Source organism: Balaenoptera musculus, chromosome 1 (assembly GCF_009873245.2).
Source record: "Balaenoptera musculus isolate JJ_BM4_2016_0621 chromosome 1, mBalMus1.pri.v3, whole genome shotgun sequence".
NCBI lineage: Eukaryota > Metazoa > Chordata > Mammalia > Artiodactyla > Balaenopteridae > Balaenoptera > Balaenoptera musculus.
The window spans coordinates 114,674,264-114,690,890 of record NC_045785.1 but is presented as its reverse complement, the minus strand read 5'-3'; the positions used below and the strand labels follow the sequence as shown (position 1 = coordinate 114,690,890).

The 16,627-nt window shown below is 41.8% G+C and overlaps 1 protein-coding gene across 1 annotated transcript in view; it reads left to right on the top strand.

Moving 5' to 3' along the window:
• Positions 1-16,627, top strand: part of FCRL5 (Fc receptor like 5) — a 45,692-nt gene that overhangs the window by 7,902 nt on the left and 21,163 nt on the right. Inside the window, 7 exon segments of the mRNA XM_036867995.1 lie at positions 634-888; positions 2,043-2,297; positions 2,587-2,871; positions 4,328-4,606; positions 7,283-7,561; positions 12,528-12,806; positions 16,131-16,409. Coding sequence (XP_036723890.1) covers positions 634-888; positions 2,043-2,297; positions 2,587-2,871; positions 4,328-4,606; positions 7,283-7,561; positions 12,528-12,806; positions 16,131-16,409 — 1,911 coding nt within the window.

The following is a 16,627-nucleotide window of genomic DNA, read 5'->3' as shown; positions in this document are numbered from 1 at the left end:
ATAAATAGCAAGAACTCACTACCACCTCTCTCCTGTCCAAAATCACCTGCCCAGTGTTTCATCCTTAATTAGATCACCTCTGGATTCTAGCTAACGACCTGTCCATTCCTTGCTCTACCACAATTAGCTATGATGGGATTTTTCTGGGCATTTCCTGGGCATAATCTATAAGATGAAGGTGTTAGACAAGTTAATCTCTCCAGCTTTTTCCAGTGCCAAAATCTTAATATGATTTATCCTTTTTTGGAATGTGCAAAACTGTGATTTTAACAACTCCCTGGGAAGTTCTTATGAGTTTATGAACATGATGAAGTGGCAGGGGCAGGGGATGACATTTCCCAGGATCCAATTCCATAACAGACTAACCTACCATTTATTTCCCATTGACATTTGGCAGTGAACCTTGCCTGATATCACCCTCTTGAAATCATTTTGCTCATTGTCATCCCCTCAGCAATCACTTTCTGCTGGGTGAGTGCTTTGGTTGAAACACAGACTTGAGCAATCAATGACTTTCCCAGGGGGATTTCTTAGGGATTCCCAAAAGCCAGAACCTCCAGTCTGAGCCTCACAAACCACTGTGATGGGGACTGCAGGCCACTCCACCTCAGATTCTTTCTCTTTCATCCACAGCAACTGAACCAAAGTCTGTAATTTTCCTCCATCCTCCATGGACCACTGTCTTCCAAGGAGAGAATGTGACACTGACTTGCAAAACAATTCACTTCGATGCATCAGAGAAAATAAAATGGTACCATCAGTATCTTCTGGCAGAAATACAAAGTGAAACCTCAGGAAACACCCATGAGGTCCATGAATCTGGAGATTACAGATGCCAGGCCCAGGACTCACTCCTGAGTAATCGTGTGAGCTTGCTCTTTTCTCCAGGTGGGAAAGAAATGAAAGAAAAAAGTTTAGAAATAATAAAGTTACCCAGAACTCAGCTATATTTACTAATTCAAAAGCTATAGAAATAGGACCCAGGAGTTTATATATTTTACAAACTGCTCAGGTAAAAGGAAATTTGAGAAGCAGTTTATCTGAATGGTTTCTGAAACCATGTATAGTTTGAGGCTTATAAAATTTATTTGGAATAATAATCTACATGAGGATTTGTTAATATTTGACAGATAGATAGATAGATAGATAGATAAATAGATAGACAGATAGACAGAAATTTCCATTTCTGTCCTAAAGCCACCTGTTTTGAGGTGAAGCAGTACCTTTCTAGTTATAATGCTCTTTAATTTAGTGAACAAGGAAGCAGTACAGTAGCAAAGAGCTAAGAGCTTCTTTGACCTGACAATTCCCCTCTTAAGAATTTACCTACTGAAATAATCATAGATATATACAACCAAAATTGAAGAACATTAAATGGTCAAGAAAAGAAAACTCATTAAATAAATTACCTTACTGCCATTGTAGGAAAACTTTGTGGTCATTGAAAACCAGATTAGGGAATGATATTGATGACATAGGAAAGTGTTCATAGCAAAGTAAGTGAAAAGCAAGTTATCAAGTAGATAAATATTTTAATTTCATAAAAAGAAAAGAAATACACACAGACTCTCATATACATGTACATAGAAAAAAGAACTGGAAAAAATCTGGGTGGTGAGATAATAAGGTTAATTTACATTTCCATTTACAAAATTTTCTCAAACATATGTGTTCCTTTTAAAATCAGAAAAAAAGAGGGATTTCCCAGGTGGTCCAGTGGTTAGGACTCTGCACTTCCATTTCAGGGGCACGGGTTTGATCCCTGGCTGGGGAACTAAGATCCCACAAGCCGCACATCATGGCCAAAAAATAAAATATAAAATAGATAGATAGATAGATAGATAGATGATAGATAGATAGATAGATAGATAGATAGATAGATAGATAGATAGATAGACAGATAGAACCAGAAAAAAAGAAATGATAATTATTTTAAGAATCCTTTTTCCTAGTCCCTTTCTTATAAAATCTATTGGAATAATAATGAAAAGAAGGGAGAAACAACCAGATGAAACAAACAACTGCCCTTGTGTTTCCTACAGCCAACCTGATCCTGCAGGCTCCACTTGATGTGTTTGAAAAAGAATCTGTGATTCTGAGATGCCGAGCAAAGGCAAACACAGTACTGAATACTATAAAGTTGTACAAGAATGGAAAAGTCCTGGAAGTCTTTGAAAAATCCTCTGACTTCCATATTCATCAGGCAAGTCTGAAGGACAATGGCAAATATCACTGTGTTGGAGTTAAGGAAGATGATCAGTTGGTTTTTTCAAACTCGGTCAAAATCGAAGTCCAAGGTAAAGCCTTCATTATTTTGTGAAATAGGATAGTCAAAAGGAGGACCCTTGAGATTGTAGAGGATAAAGAGGGTGGACTGTAATACCATTGAACCTCAGGGCACAATCCTACAAGGAACAGAGAAAGTACTACTGTGCTTTGGGCTGAAGGATATTAGGAATCAAAGGTGGCATCTCTTCTGCCTGCTTTTGTATGTTCTGCTTGCTGGTGCTGAGGATGAACTGTGTTTTTCTCCAGAGCAGTTCCAAGCCTCACTGCTCCAGGGACTGTTGTGATTCTTCTCTCTAGAGCTGTTTCCAAGTCCTGTGCTGAGAGCCAGCTCCACCCAGCCCACCGAAGGAGGAGCAGTGACTCTGACCTGTGAGACCCAGCTCTCTCCACAGAGGCCAGATGTCCAGCTCCAGTTCCACTTCTTCAGAGACAGACAGTCCCTGGGGTCAGGCTGGAGAAGCTCCCCAGAATTCCGGATCCCCGCCATATGGAGAGAAGACTCAGGGTCTTACTGGTGCCAGGCACAGAGCATGACTCCCTCTGTCCAGAAACAGAGCCAGAGAATACACATACAGGTGAAAAGTGAGTGTTAGTGAGGTGAGACTTGCTAAGACTGGGGCTGGGAAGAGCCGGGCAGAGTGGCACAACAGTTGTTTACTTTTTTCTTTCAATCCCATGAGATACAACTCTTTCTTTTTCTTCTGAAGTTTCTCTTCCTTGACACCATTTTTTTTCCCTGGTAGGCCTATAGGCGTAAGCCATGGGCTATGGCAGAGCCCTCCGACTGGGCTGGATGGACTCTGCTTAGCCAGATGGACAGATTCCTAGAATGCTAGATCCCTGAAGCAGAGCACTTAAGAATAAAAAAACAAAGGACAAGAGCTTGGGGACTAAATGGTTTCAACTTGCTGTCTTTAGGGATGGTGTTTTACCCACGATTACTTTTCCCTAAGTCTCTGAAACTGTGTAGGTCCTCAAGCATGACTGCTAACCAATTGTCAAATGCCTCTTCTGATTAAATTTGACCTGTCTCATAGGAGACGTGTTTGAGCATTAGGAAAGATGCAGATCTGGGATGCATGCTTTCCTAAGTGAGGAAGGGGTGAAAGTGGTAGCATTCTCCATAAATTCACTCCCATTCCTAAGCAAAAAAGAAGGTTCTATGTTTCTTCTAAACTGTCCAGATTTTATTAATCTTTGTTCTCCAGTCACAGGCAACAGATTTTTCTTAGGTCCCTAGTTTGGACTGGAAAATTGAGAGGAAGTGGAGAGGGTGTTACCCAACAGTTACAACATAGTAATTTCTAGTATAGGATCTCCCCCAGCATAATTGATGGAACCCCAATCTCAAACCCTACTCCCTCTCTGTTCCCAGGTATCTTCCCTTGTTCTTCAAACCCCCAGGATGACTCAAAAAGGCACTGCCCTAAGCCAACATCCTAGTGTAAAACCACAGCCACCTGGAGTATAGAACACTTTCATCACAGATTTTCCCAGTTTTAGGAGGACTGTTATGGGTCCACCTCCTCTGACCATCTAACTGACTGGCAGAGGTGTTAAGAAGTGCTTATTCCAGGGCAAGCTTGCTGTATATGCCAATGATTGATTTCCACCTAGCCATTGCAGTTTTTACAGCTTCAGAACAAGCACCTCTGATGGCAGGTCTTCCCCTCCCCTTCACCATCCACCACTTCCCCCCAAGCAACACCACTGTTGGGCACCGGGTATAATTTCCAGAATGATTAGTCCATGTTCTAACAGGTAGGGCATGAGGGGAGGGTGGGCAGGGTTGCCTCTTTTTCTTGTGCCAGATGCTCCACCAGTTCATTAGGGAGTTGAAGTTCTCCCAAACCATGGATGGACCACAGTCTCTCCACCACTTTCTCCCTCGTCCCAAGGAACAAGCTCAATTCTATTCCAGGCCAACTTCCCATCGGGTCAGCAGACTTAGCCCTTCCCATTCTGAGACTCTTCTTCTATGGCTTATTCTGTGACACCCCAATACCAAGAATCCCACATGTCATTTTTATTCATTTAGATGTTGTTCCTGACATCCGTATATACCCTCGCCCAAAGTTGGTGTTTGAAGGGCAGGAGCTGGTGCTCATCTGCTCAGTAAATGGAGTTCCAGGGCCCATCACAATTTCTTGGTACAGAAAATTCAAAAAGCCGAGGACAGAAAGAAAGCTTCACACTTACTCAAAATCAGAATTCAAGATCCCTGTGGTGAAAAACAGTCATGATGGAGAGTATTACTGTGTTGCCAGCAATAGTCTCTCCTCCTTCCGCAGTGACCCAGTGACCATCAATGTGAAAGGTGTGTCTGCCAGATATTATCTGAGGGATGGCTTTTCAAACTTCTTGAAGACCACAAGGTGGTTGGGTGGGAGTGAATGTTGATAGTTGCCAATAATTTACTACTCTGAATAATCTACCAGAAGTTAGAGACTAACAGGAGTGGGATTTAAGGATAGAAGGAGTTGTGGGAGCTTTTGGAAACTCCTAGAAATGGAGGTCAGAGAAAGTACTCAGTGGCTGGCACATGTCTGGATTCTTCATATTTACAAATTACTTTTTAGCTTAAATGCAGTGGCTCCTGGGATAAAGCCAGAACAAACAGAATTTTAGAACTGGAACAATCTGGGGCCATGTCTCTTCATAAGCCTCCTTGATTTAAGGATGTGCAGGGATTCCCTCCCTCCCACTACCTCGTTGTCTCTTTCAGTTCCAAATGACACATCCTTTCACCACCCTCAGGGCTCCTAGGGCACAGGATGTTGGGAAGAATGAGATAGAGTTCCAGATCTTCCCTGTGAAACCAAGGGAGCCTCTCTTTCAATTCTGTATCAGTTTTATCATGAAGCTGAAATCCTGAGGACCCCAGACCCCTATAGTAGAGGAACATCCCTCAATCTCTCTGCCCACAGAACATTCTGGGAGTGACTCCCATGCTCAGACAATGGCCTGGGGACCCAGGCAGTGAGGAGAGGCCACTCTCCATCAGAAGTAAGTCTGACCACCAGAAGTCACAGGGTCAGGTTGTTTGTTACCCCACAGTCTAAAGACTGCAGCTACAGAAATTCACAGGCTTTTGGTTCACATGGCATCATGGCAGGTTCATTGCCTCTGCTTGGCAGATCTGGGCTCCTTCCTGTGACCACACTCTCAGGAATTCCTTACAGTGAATCATCAACAGTAAAATACACAGTCTGACCAAAACTCTCCTAACATAGCTGTGAAAACTTTTCAGGGTCCAGATTCTGTCAGAGTTCACCATTATTTGGTTTAGATGATACTCAGTCTTTGATTTTTCTGTCAATCAAAAAAAGAAAATAGTCCAGCGATTCCTGGGTCTAATCTTCCTCTTACTGAATCCCAACAAATCTCTACTCCCTTACCTACTTCCTGCTTCTTCCCCAATTCATCTATATTAGTCTGCTCAGTCTGCCATAACATAATACCACAGACTGGGTGGTTTAACAACAGAAATTTATTTTCTCACAGTTCTGGAGGTTAAAAGTCCAAGATCAGGTGCCAGTAAGATTGGTATTTAATCAGGGCTCTCTTTCTGGCTTGTAGTAGGCCACCTTCTCTGTGTCCTCACATGACCTTTCCTCTGTGCCCTGGGAGAGAGAGAGGCCTCTCTCTTCCTCTTCTATAAGGACACCAGTCCCATCTGATTAGGGCCCCACCCTTATGACCTCATTTGACATTTATTTCCTAAAAGGTCTTATCTCCAAATACAGTCATATTGGAGATTAGGGCTTCAACATATGTATTTAGGAGGGACACAGTTCAGTCAATAACAGCATTCTAATATCCCCATTGGCTCCCAGGTCTTTGAACAACTGTCTCTATCTTGTGGGCCTCATTCTTCGACAAGTTCAGATACCATCACACCCCTTAATATGTCTTCAGCATCTCCCTCTCTCCCCCTCTTTGGTCCCTGGCATCTACAGAATTCACTGTTTTTCTCTTTTCTTTCTTTATCCTTCAAATCCCCAGATGGTTGAGTTTCCAATCAATCTTAATAGTTCTAAAATCATTTCTCTATCCCAGAGTTGTGGAGATATCTGTTGTTCCAATCAGCAATTAATTATTGGCAATAACCAATGTGCAAATCCATGTAGGATACAGACAGGTAACAACATCACAGTTACGCCAATCAAGTAACTATGGTTACTACACCATACTAGACCACCCCAAACTACACCACCTACTTTACCAGTATCTGATGCCATCTTACCCTGAAAGCTATTAAGGTAGTTGTGGTAGTGAGAGGAAAATAGCTTCTGTAGAGCCCTGTGCTGTTCCCTTCATTGGTGGCAAACTCCAGTTCCACTTTCAAGGAGATGATATGATTCAGCATTAGACCATGACTAAGGAGACAGACTCAGGTCCTATCTGGCCCTGAAAACAGCCTGCTGAGGGACCACAGGTGGATCTCCTAACCTTTTCCTGACTCAGTTTTCTCACCTGTAAATAGAGAGGGTCAGGTTGGATGCAGGGAGAGTGTAGGAACAGAGGAGAGGGTCCTGGAAGAGTATGTGAATCTGGAACAGAAATGGGCTAAGGGCAGAGGCCTGAGGCCAATCCCAGCAAAGGGAGAAGTGTAGAGCAGGGACAGATAACAAGACTCAGAGAGGCTTGGCAGGTGAGGGAACAGATCTTCCACGGTCATATGGCAAAGGAATGGGACAAAGTAAATCTGTCAGTCTGGTGGAAGCAAGATAAGGGACTTCTTCCCCAAGAACATCATTTCCTCTGGAAAACAGGAATGAGGTCACCTAACAAAGGGAGACAGGAGAGGAGAAGGGCCAGGTCTGATGGGAAAGGAGAAGACCAGCATGGAGAACAGGAGAGAGCTGGGGAGAAAAGCCTGGGAGGCACTGGGCTGCCCTGAGGGCCAGTGGACTTGAGACTCACTAGCCACTGATTGAAAGCTCCAGGAAGTGGCAGATGCACCTGTTGACTAAGTGTTTCTTTCCCTCAGTCCCCGTGTCTCAACCTGTCCTCACCCTCAACCCTCCTGGGACCCGGACTCTTGTGGGAGATGAGGTGAGCTTTGACTGTGAAGCTCAGAGAGGTTCTCTGCCCATCTGGTATCAGTTTTTTCGTGAAGGTGTGCTGCTCATGAAGATAGAAACTACTTTATGGAGAACAACGTCCTATAGATTCTCTCTGACTGCAGAGCATTCTGGGAACTACTACTGCACAGCTGACAATGGCCTTGGCCCCCAGAGCAGTGAGACCCTGAGACTCTCTGTCACCGGTAAGCCCTGGATTCCTGCCAGTGACCCATCCCTGACCCAGATCCTCTCGCACCAACCCCTTCAGAGGTCTGCCTGGATCTTCCAGTTTCCTACCCCAATCAACCTCATGCCCGTCTTGGCTCCCTTCTCATAGAACCAGCTATCTGTGGGCCTTAATCCTCATCTACCCTGGCTCAGCCAGACCCCTATGATAGCTCAGCACCTTTCCCAGCTTTTAGCAAATGAATTTGTTTTCTCAAATTATCTTCTCAGGCCCTGTATGTTCAGTCTCCAAGCCAATTTCTCTTAACTCCATCCACAGAAGCATCTCATATTTCCTCAATAACACCTACATATTAATTTAGCTACAAGCACAGTCATATGGGCATATAGTGGGCAAGACCTTACTTTCTCCAAAGGGTTCTCAAGAAGTTCAAGCTCTTCCAGTAGGTTTAAAGAGGGCTGAAGGTGAAGGGAAGGGAGGAAATGTCTTCCTGGAAACCAGCTCATTTGTTTACTGGGGTTTCCGTGATCCTTTGACTTAACCCAGTAAAATAAATGTCATTTCATTGTATTATGTTTAAAATTTTTGTTGCAGTATGACATACATTTATAAAGGTATACAAACCATAGGTGTACAGCTCATGGTTGCCCATGGAACCATGAAAAAGTGTCATTTTATGAGCAAAATTGCTTCTGTTTACACTTGGAATCTTTGTTTAGTAGAGAGTAAAAGTTCAGTTTTCTTTTCAGAGAAGAGAAATATAAATAGAAAACTCTTGAATCTGGTGTATCAGATCATTTTAGATCAGAAGAAAAAAAACCCCATGTCTCCAGTGGGTGAGGGTTTGTTAAGGATATCCAGGGAGTAAAAAAACAAAAAAAAACAAAAAACAAAAAACAGGAAAGACATTATATTCAGACTCATGGAATAAGAACTGAGAGATCTCTCAGAATTCAACTTATTTCTCAAAAACAGATTATGCTGATGTTTGATGAGCTAGAAGCTTTCATTATTCTCTACTCCTAGGCCCATCAGCTATTTCCTTTCTATGTCCTTCTGCCCCATTGTTCTTACTGCTCCTAAGTGCTTTCCACCCTCATTCTTATGACTCTATCTTATAACTTATCTTTACTCAAAACTTCTGTTAATTGCAGCATTGACTGCCTTGGACTTCTGGGTATGACGTCCTGCTCTGTATTTCAGCGTCTGCCCCAATTGCCAAAGCGGTGCTTCCAACTAGTCAAGCAGCCTAGCTCTAAGACACCTCATAGGCCACTGGCAAGTCTATACATAGAATGTTCTTAAACCAACTGCTCACCTCTAATTCAACAAATGATGGCCAAGAGAGCAGGGTCACTTGGGACAACATGACATGTAATGAACTACGTTTAAGAAAATACTTTTTCTAGGAATGATATGCACAGAAAGACCTCTGAGGTTTCCTAGAAAGAGCCAGTGTACATGAAAAACATCTTGTTCGGGTTGTCTGATGTCAGCGTGGGTCAGAAAACCTGAATTCTAGCCCTGGGTATGAAAATAGCTAGCTCATAATTTGGGCAAAACTTTTAAATTTTCTTTGTCTTGCTTTTCACCTTCTATTGAAAGTTAGATAAGATAGTAATTCGTGTCCCTTAAAGCCCCAGAATTCTGTGATTTGAGTTGGAATAGGAACCCAGAGGCCATGAATCCATGAAGCTCTGGAAGAAACAAAGTGAGGGAGAGGCTGAGCGACACTCGTCAAAGCCCCAGACAAGACAACCAGGGAAACCTGTGGGTGCCCCAGAGCTGGGCTCGTTTAGCTGGCAAAGCAAGGGAGAGCATCAGTTTGACAGAGTCTCATCATCTCTCACAACGGGGAGTTAGGGGAGGCACTTTTAGGGCTTTGGGAGCAGGAACTGGTCAGAGTGTGATTGTAACTGCAAGTGTGGTCTGGTCAGAATTTGTAAATTAGGCAAGTTTCTGTTACAGTCTGTGGTCTTAGGAACCCATGAGTCCATTTGGAGTTCTTATTACTATGGTCCTATCTTGGAACATATGGATCTGAAAGACCTCTTGCTCCTCGATAGCTCTTGTTTCAGATCATAGAACTAAAACATGGCCAAAGGAAGACATTACCCCAATATAAATTGTTGAGTAAAGAGATTATTTTAAAAATGTAAATGATCTGAGACCCAGACTCCAAAGCCTGAAGCCAATCTACCTAGGAAAGCCCCAAGCCCTAAGACATCCTCTTTCTCATTATGATGCTGTATTTTCTTCTCAAATTTAGCAATATCTGAAACCCCTTTATGTCCCGTCTCGTGTCTGTCTTCCTCAATGCTAGAGTATAAGCTTCATGAGAATGGAACCTTATCAGTTTTGGTCTGCACCTCATCCCTGTGCCTACTTGGTGTCTGGCATAGAGTAGGTCCTCAGTCAGCATTTGTAATTTCATGAACAAAAAGGTCTTTGAGATGAGATGAGGAAAAAAAGAGCAGGGAGAGAACATTGATCTTTGCAACTGTTTATATCAACTGAACAGAAGTAAATTAGCCTTAAATTAGCAAACAAGTTGAGAAGCTTCACTGTGAGCCATGCAGACTTTCTGGCAGAATAATCTGGGGTTTTCTTTTTTCTCTCAAGGGAATATACCGCAAAGAGGAGACACAGAAATTTCGTGGGAATGTGAGCTAATAAGATATACCAATTTTGAATCTATCAACAGCCCTGGGTCATTAAAACACTACCCGCCCCTCATACACACACACAGCTTTCTCAAGCAAATACAAAACTCGGAATATAACTTTATTCATTGAAGTAAAAGCCATAAAGAAAACAAGTCCAATATGAGAATCTTATATGTATAGCTGATTCACTTTGTTATAAAGCAGAAACTAACACACAATTGTAAAGCAATTATACTCCAATAAAGATGTTAAAAAAAAGAGATGATAAGATAACAGAAAAGAAAAATATATATATACATATATATAACAGAGCTCAGGAGAAAAACCAAACCTATGTTAGAAATAAAATCCAAATTTGAAGCAGTAAGAAGAGAATGCATACTTCCGAAATCTGTTAATGGAATGGAGAGTTGGTTTGAGAAAAATAATACAGAACGCAAAGTAGAAAGACACAGAAAAGGCAAAAAGAAAAAGAAAGTAAAGTATGGCGATCAGACAACGAAGACCACAAGTGTGGATAATTAAGTGTCTAAAGAGAGAAACAAAACTCAAAGACATAATAAAAAGTTTCCTGAAGTGAAGAAAACTTGAATATGTAGATCAAAAGACATATCCTGATGAGGTTATTGACTTTCAAGGCTAAAATATACGTGTGTGTGTGTGTGCACGTGCCCACCTGTGTGTGTGTGTGATCATGGCAAAAAAAAAGCAGTCATCTCAGAAAGAAAAAATATGCAGTTGGTCTTAGTCTTTACACAGAAGTCAATACTAAAAGAGAGAGGAATGGTATTCAGACTTGGACTTTCAGAGGAGAAATGAGAACTGAGAATTTTATATCAAATCAGAAAAACATTTTCAAACATGCAAGAATTCAGGGAACTTAGTACCCATTAACGCTTCTTGAAAAATTACTTGATGACAAACTCTAGCCAGCTAAGGTATGAATCAATATAAAAGACTCAAAATGAGGAAACTATGATATGAAAAGTGAATACTGAATCTATTCAGATCGGTAGTTCTCAGCCTTGGCTGCATATTAGAATCACCTAGGAATTTTGAAAAGAGACTTTTTACTAAGCTCTCTCCAGACCAATTAAATTCAGAATCTCTCAGATGGGGTCTCAGAATCCACATTTTTTAACACAACCTCAGTTGAAAATATTGTACAGATATGGTTGAAAACCACTGATTCAGACATAAAAACAAAGGCTAAGCAATATGAGAGTTATGGTTACAGAATAGAAAGCAACTATTCTAAATGCTGAAAAAGTAAAAAATATATGTAACAAAGGAAAATCATTCAGAGGGAGAAGAGGAAATTAAAAAACCAATTTTCTTATGATTATTATTATTTCATAATGGAGGATAAAAATTGACTTAATAATTTAGAAAAATTAATGACAGATTTCAAAGTTTTCATTTTGTAAATAATTTCTGGATACTTTATAGAGAACAACTCGTCATTAATGAATTACAGCTCACTAACAGTCCATAAAAAATCAAATAATAAACCGTAAGGTCCCATAGGATAGAATAAGTCAATTCTTCAGATGGAACAACTGTAGAGTTTAAAACTAGGAAAAGAGAAATGATAAGAAAAATAAGCCTGTGCATTTATATGACTATAATTGATCTGAGGGTGGGGAAAGGAAACTCTTACATACCATTAGTGCAAGTGTAAATTGGTTGAAACTTTTTGAAGAAAAATTTAACATTATATATCATTATTTGAAATGCCCATATCCCAATCCCAGAAATCCCACTTCGAAGAATTTATCCTAAGAAATGCATTGACAAAATACAATGATATATATACAGAATTGTGTAATGCAGCCTTATTCAAAATTAGAAAACAATAACAACCTAAAGTTCCATAATGGGGAATTGCTTAAGTGTATTACAGTAAATTCATACCATGGAATGCTTTGCTGTTGTTAAAAATAATCAAGCAATATTTACCCTAAATTATCAAATTTTAAATTTAGAGGAGTTGCATTTTATGCATGTAAATTATACCTCAATAAAGCTGATTTTTTAAGTGACTGAGATAGATCTTTAGGTAATAATATAGAATGATGCTCATGATATTTTGCTAAGGGGAAAAATCAGGTTGTAGACCAGTATGTATATTGTGATCCCATGCATGTATGTGGGGTTTTTATGCATTTGTTTATGTGTTGATAAGAATAAGAGTTCTTACACATAGAAAAGATCTCGAAAGTGTCACCAAATAATCAACAGAGGTAACCTCTGAAAAATAAAAATAGAGGAAATGGGAAAAGATCCTGGTATCAACTAACTCATTTTTGCTCTCAGTTCCAGTATCTCGCCCTGTCCTCACCCTCAGGGCTCCCGGGGCCCAGGCTGTGGTGGGGGACATGATGGAGCTTCACTGTGAGGCCTGGAGAGGCTCTCCCCCGATCCTGTACCAGTTTTATCATGAGGATGTCAGCCTGGGGAGCAGCTCAAGCCCCTCTGGAAGGGGAGCTTCCTTCAACCTCCTTCTGACGGCAGAGCATTCTGGGAACTACTTCTGTGAGGCCAACAATGGCCAGGGGGCCCAGCGCAGTAACACAGTGTCACTCAGTGTCAGAGGTAAGTGGACCCAACTACAGCACAGCCAGGGACAGACCATCTCCCCCACCTTCCCCTGTAGCCGAGATTGGAGGTACCCCAGGGTCATTTACATCATTGCTACACAGCCTCCAACTGAGAGTTCTGTATTCTACATTTTCAGGAACTTTCACCTTCCCTTTGCTTGCTTTGCCTCTCCTGGTAGCAGTAGTGCAAGACATTGTAACCAAAAGTTTCCTAACATAGGAATAAAGGCTTTTAAAACACAAATTGCATCCTGGCCAACAATGATCAGCAAGAAAGGAAATTGTAAAGTTCAGCATGTCTCACCTCAGAAGAGATTTAGTTGGGGTTTCCTTTGTCAGTCAATCAATAAAAAGGCCAACTCATCCTTTCACTGGCTCATGAATTTCTCTCTAGCTTCTCCTGCCCCTGTCCCAGAGCATCTCAGATCTCCAGCCAGAACTCCTGCTAAAAGACCTTTCAACATCATTCTCCTGACAACTTACCTCTCATTCAGCTATAGCACTCTCTCTCCTACCTGGCCTGTCATGGGCTAACCTAGTCATGCCCACTTTCAGTGCAGGCTTGGCACCTCACTCATAGTCTTCCTCTCTACCCTACACTCTGCCATCATTCCATAACTCGTCCACATGGATGACCCACTCAACACCATGTCTTGTCATTCTTTCTGCCACCCACTGCCCCGTACATACACTACTCCAATCACCTGACCACAACCTCCTATCCCTCTATTTGTTTCTTCAAATCCTCCAATCACTAGGGGCAGGACAGGAATAAAGACGCAGATGTAGAGAAAGGACTTGAGGACACAGGGATTGGGCAGGGTAAGCTGGGACAAAGTGAGAGAGTGGCATGGACATATATACACTACCAAATGTAAAATAGATAGCTAGTGGGAAGAAGCCACATAACACAGGGAGATCAGCTCGGTACTTTGTGACCACCTAGAGGGGTGGGGTAGGGAGGGAGAGAGGGAGACGCAAGAGGGATGAGATATGGGGATATATGTATATGCACAGCTGATTCACTTTGTTATAAAGCAGAAACTAACACACCATTGTAAAGCAATTATACTCCAATAAAGATGTTTAAAAAAAATTTTTAAATACAGGAATTAAAAAAAATAAAATCCTCCAATCATTATTGTTCTCAGACCTCAACAGAACCCCCAGTTCATTAACACCTTTACTTCCTCCCAGACAATCACACCCTCGACTCCCACCACCATTTGAGTGTTTGTCTCTGTATCCATCCAGTAACTCATCCCTCCTCTTCCTAAGGTATAGAAGACTGCTTCCTATGAAAGGTGAAAATCTCCATCTCACCTCTAGAGTCCATCCTTTCTTGCAGTCTCAGACACTTTGAACAACTTTCTCTCCTGCTTTATAGGATCCTTCCCATTGACATTTAACATGCTATGTCTGTCCCATGTCTAAGAAAAAACCCTAACTTGGTCCCACTTACATCTCCAGCCACTGCTCTATTATGGCTAAACTTCCGAGAAAGAGTCAGTTGCACAGATTGTCTCCATTTCCTCCTTACCCACTAGGATTTAACACTTGGTTTCTTCTGACCTCTATACAAAAAATGATTCTCACAAAGGTCACCAATGACCTCCATGGCTTTAAATCCAGTGGCCATTTTCCAATCCTCACCTTACTTGATCTCTCAGAAATAGTACATACTGTTTGCATTTTCTTTCTTCTTGAAACCCTCCCTTCCTTGGCTTCAATGACTTCACCTTCCTGGATCTCCTTTCTCTGCCACTCCTTCTCAGTTCCCTTTACTAGCTCCTCCTTCTATAGACAAACTATAAAAGCATTGGTGTGTCCCAGAGCTTTGTCCTGCATGTACCCTCTTCTCTTATATATGTTCTTTCTCTGAATGATCCTGGGGGTGTCATCTATAAATGATTCTTAAACTTTTATCTCCAAAAGAGACCTCCTACCTGAGCACCTGCTTATGCCATATCTCTTAAAGGCTCATGAACTTGAACATCTCTAAAACTGAACTCATGGAAATCCCCCCAGATCTGGTCCTCCTCCAAGTGTCCCTAGCTCTGTGAAAGACACATCCATTCATCCAGATATACAAGGCAAAAACCCAGGAGGCTTCCTTGCCATTTCTCTCCCTTGGTCTCCATAGCCAGTTAATCATTGACTCCTATTGATTTTATTTCCAAAATATTCCTTGGATCTTTTCTTTCTATCTTTACTGCCACTATCATAGTCAAATCTACCACCATTTCAATTACTACAATGCCACCACTCCACCCCTAATAACCTCTCCATTCCATTTCTGTCCCATTACAATCCATTTTGCACACTGAGATCAAAATTGTCTTTAAAAAAGACAGGTTTGATCATCTCATGCCCCTGTATAGAGACACTTACAGGTTTCCCATTGCTCTGTGAAGAAGGATCAAAATCCGTACCATGGCTTGTGAAGCTCTGCCTAGCTCTCCAGCCTCCTATTTCACGGCACTCTTCAAACCCTTCTCTTAGTGCTGCTGTCACCTCGTTTCAACAGCTCAAAAGCTCCCACCTTCTTCCCAGCTCAGGGCCTTTGCACACACTGTGCCTGCCTGTGCAGTCTTCATTCCCTTCCTCACTTGGTTAATTCAGATGTCACTTTGTGAGGCAGCATTACCTGACTAACCCATACTAGATCAGGTCCCATTATTATACATTTCATAGCATCCTATTCTTTACTTTGTATCAATTATCAATGTTTTAATTATGTATTTGTATTTCTATTTAATTACTCTATCCTGTCATCTAGATTGCAGGCTTCATGAGAGCAGGGACTGTGTCTTTCTCACTATTGAATCTCCAGCATATTGTGTAGTTCCTGAGACTTTTAAACTGCTCAATTAATTTTTGATGAATGAATAAATATGAAAATGAGCCAATAACTTGATCAATATTTATTCTCTTTGGGGTCTTATTTTTGATGCGGCCAAGGCTCAGTTACATCCCTGGCTATGTAAGCAGCAGTCTCCCCTGTTTCTCATTTTCTATTGAACTGATTTCTCCTTTTCTCCAATTGTCTTTTGACTTCTCAGATACTTGGGTTTCAATTTAATCTCTGTTTTCAGATTCTCCAAACAATTTTGAGATTGTATATCAAAGTATTCCAGACTATATATAACACTACACAAATGGTTTGTTTCTTCAGATCTGAAGAGATTATAGCTGAGCTCTGAGTGATGTCACAAGGTCATTAAAAACAGAAAAACATTTTCCTGTTAGAAATGTCTTTTCTATGGAGGAACATATTTAAACAGCATGAACTAATGGTTAACTATCTTTCTTCCTTCAGTTCCAGTGTCTCATCCTGTCCTCACCCTCAGGGCTTCCAGGGCCCAGGCTGTGGTGGGGGACATGGTAGAGCTTCACTGTGAGGCCCAGAGAGGCTCTCCCCCGATCCTGTACCAGTTTTATCATGAGGATGTCGCCGTGGGGAGCAGCTCAGCTCCCTTGGGAGGAGGAGCATCCTTCAACCTCTCTCTGACCACGAAACATTCTGGAAACTACTCCTGTAAGGCTGACAATGGCCTGGGGGTCCAGCATAGTGAGGTGATGTTACTCAGTGTCATAGGTGAGTTGGTCCTGCCCACAGGCAGCACAACCAGGGACTGACCGTCTTCTCTCCCCGGCAGCAGAAATGGAGCTCCAGCACTCCTGTTTGCTGGTGTGACCCCCCCAGCATATTTCCTGCACATAGAATCTCCAGTTGAAAGTCTGGGATCCTTCCTGTGGCTGCGGTTTCAGAAACCTGGACCCTCTCAGCAGCACAGTTCAAGAAGTCTTCTTGAA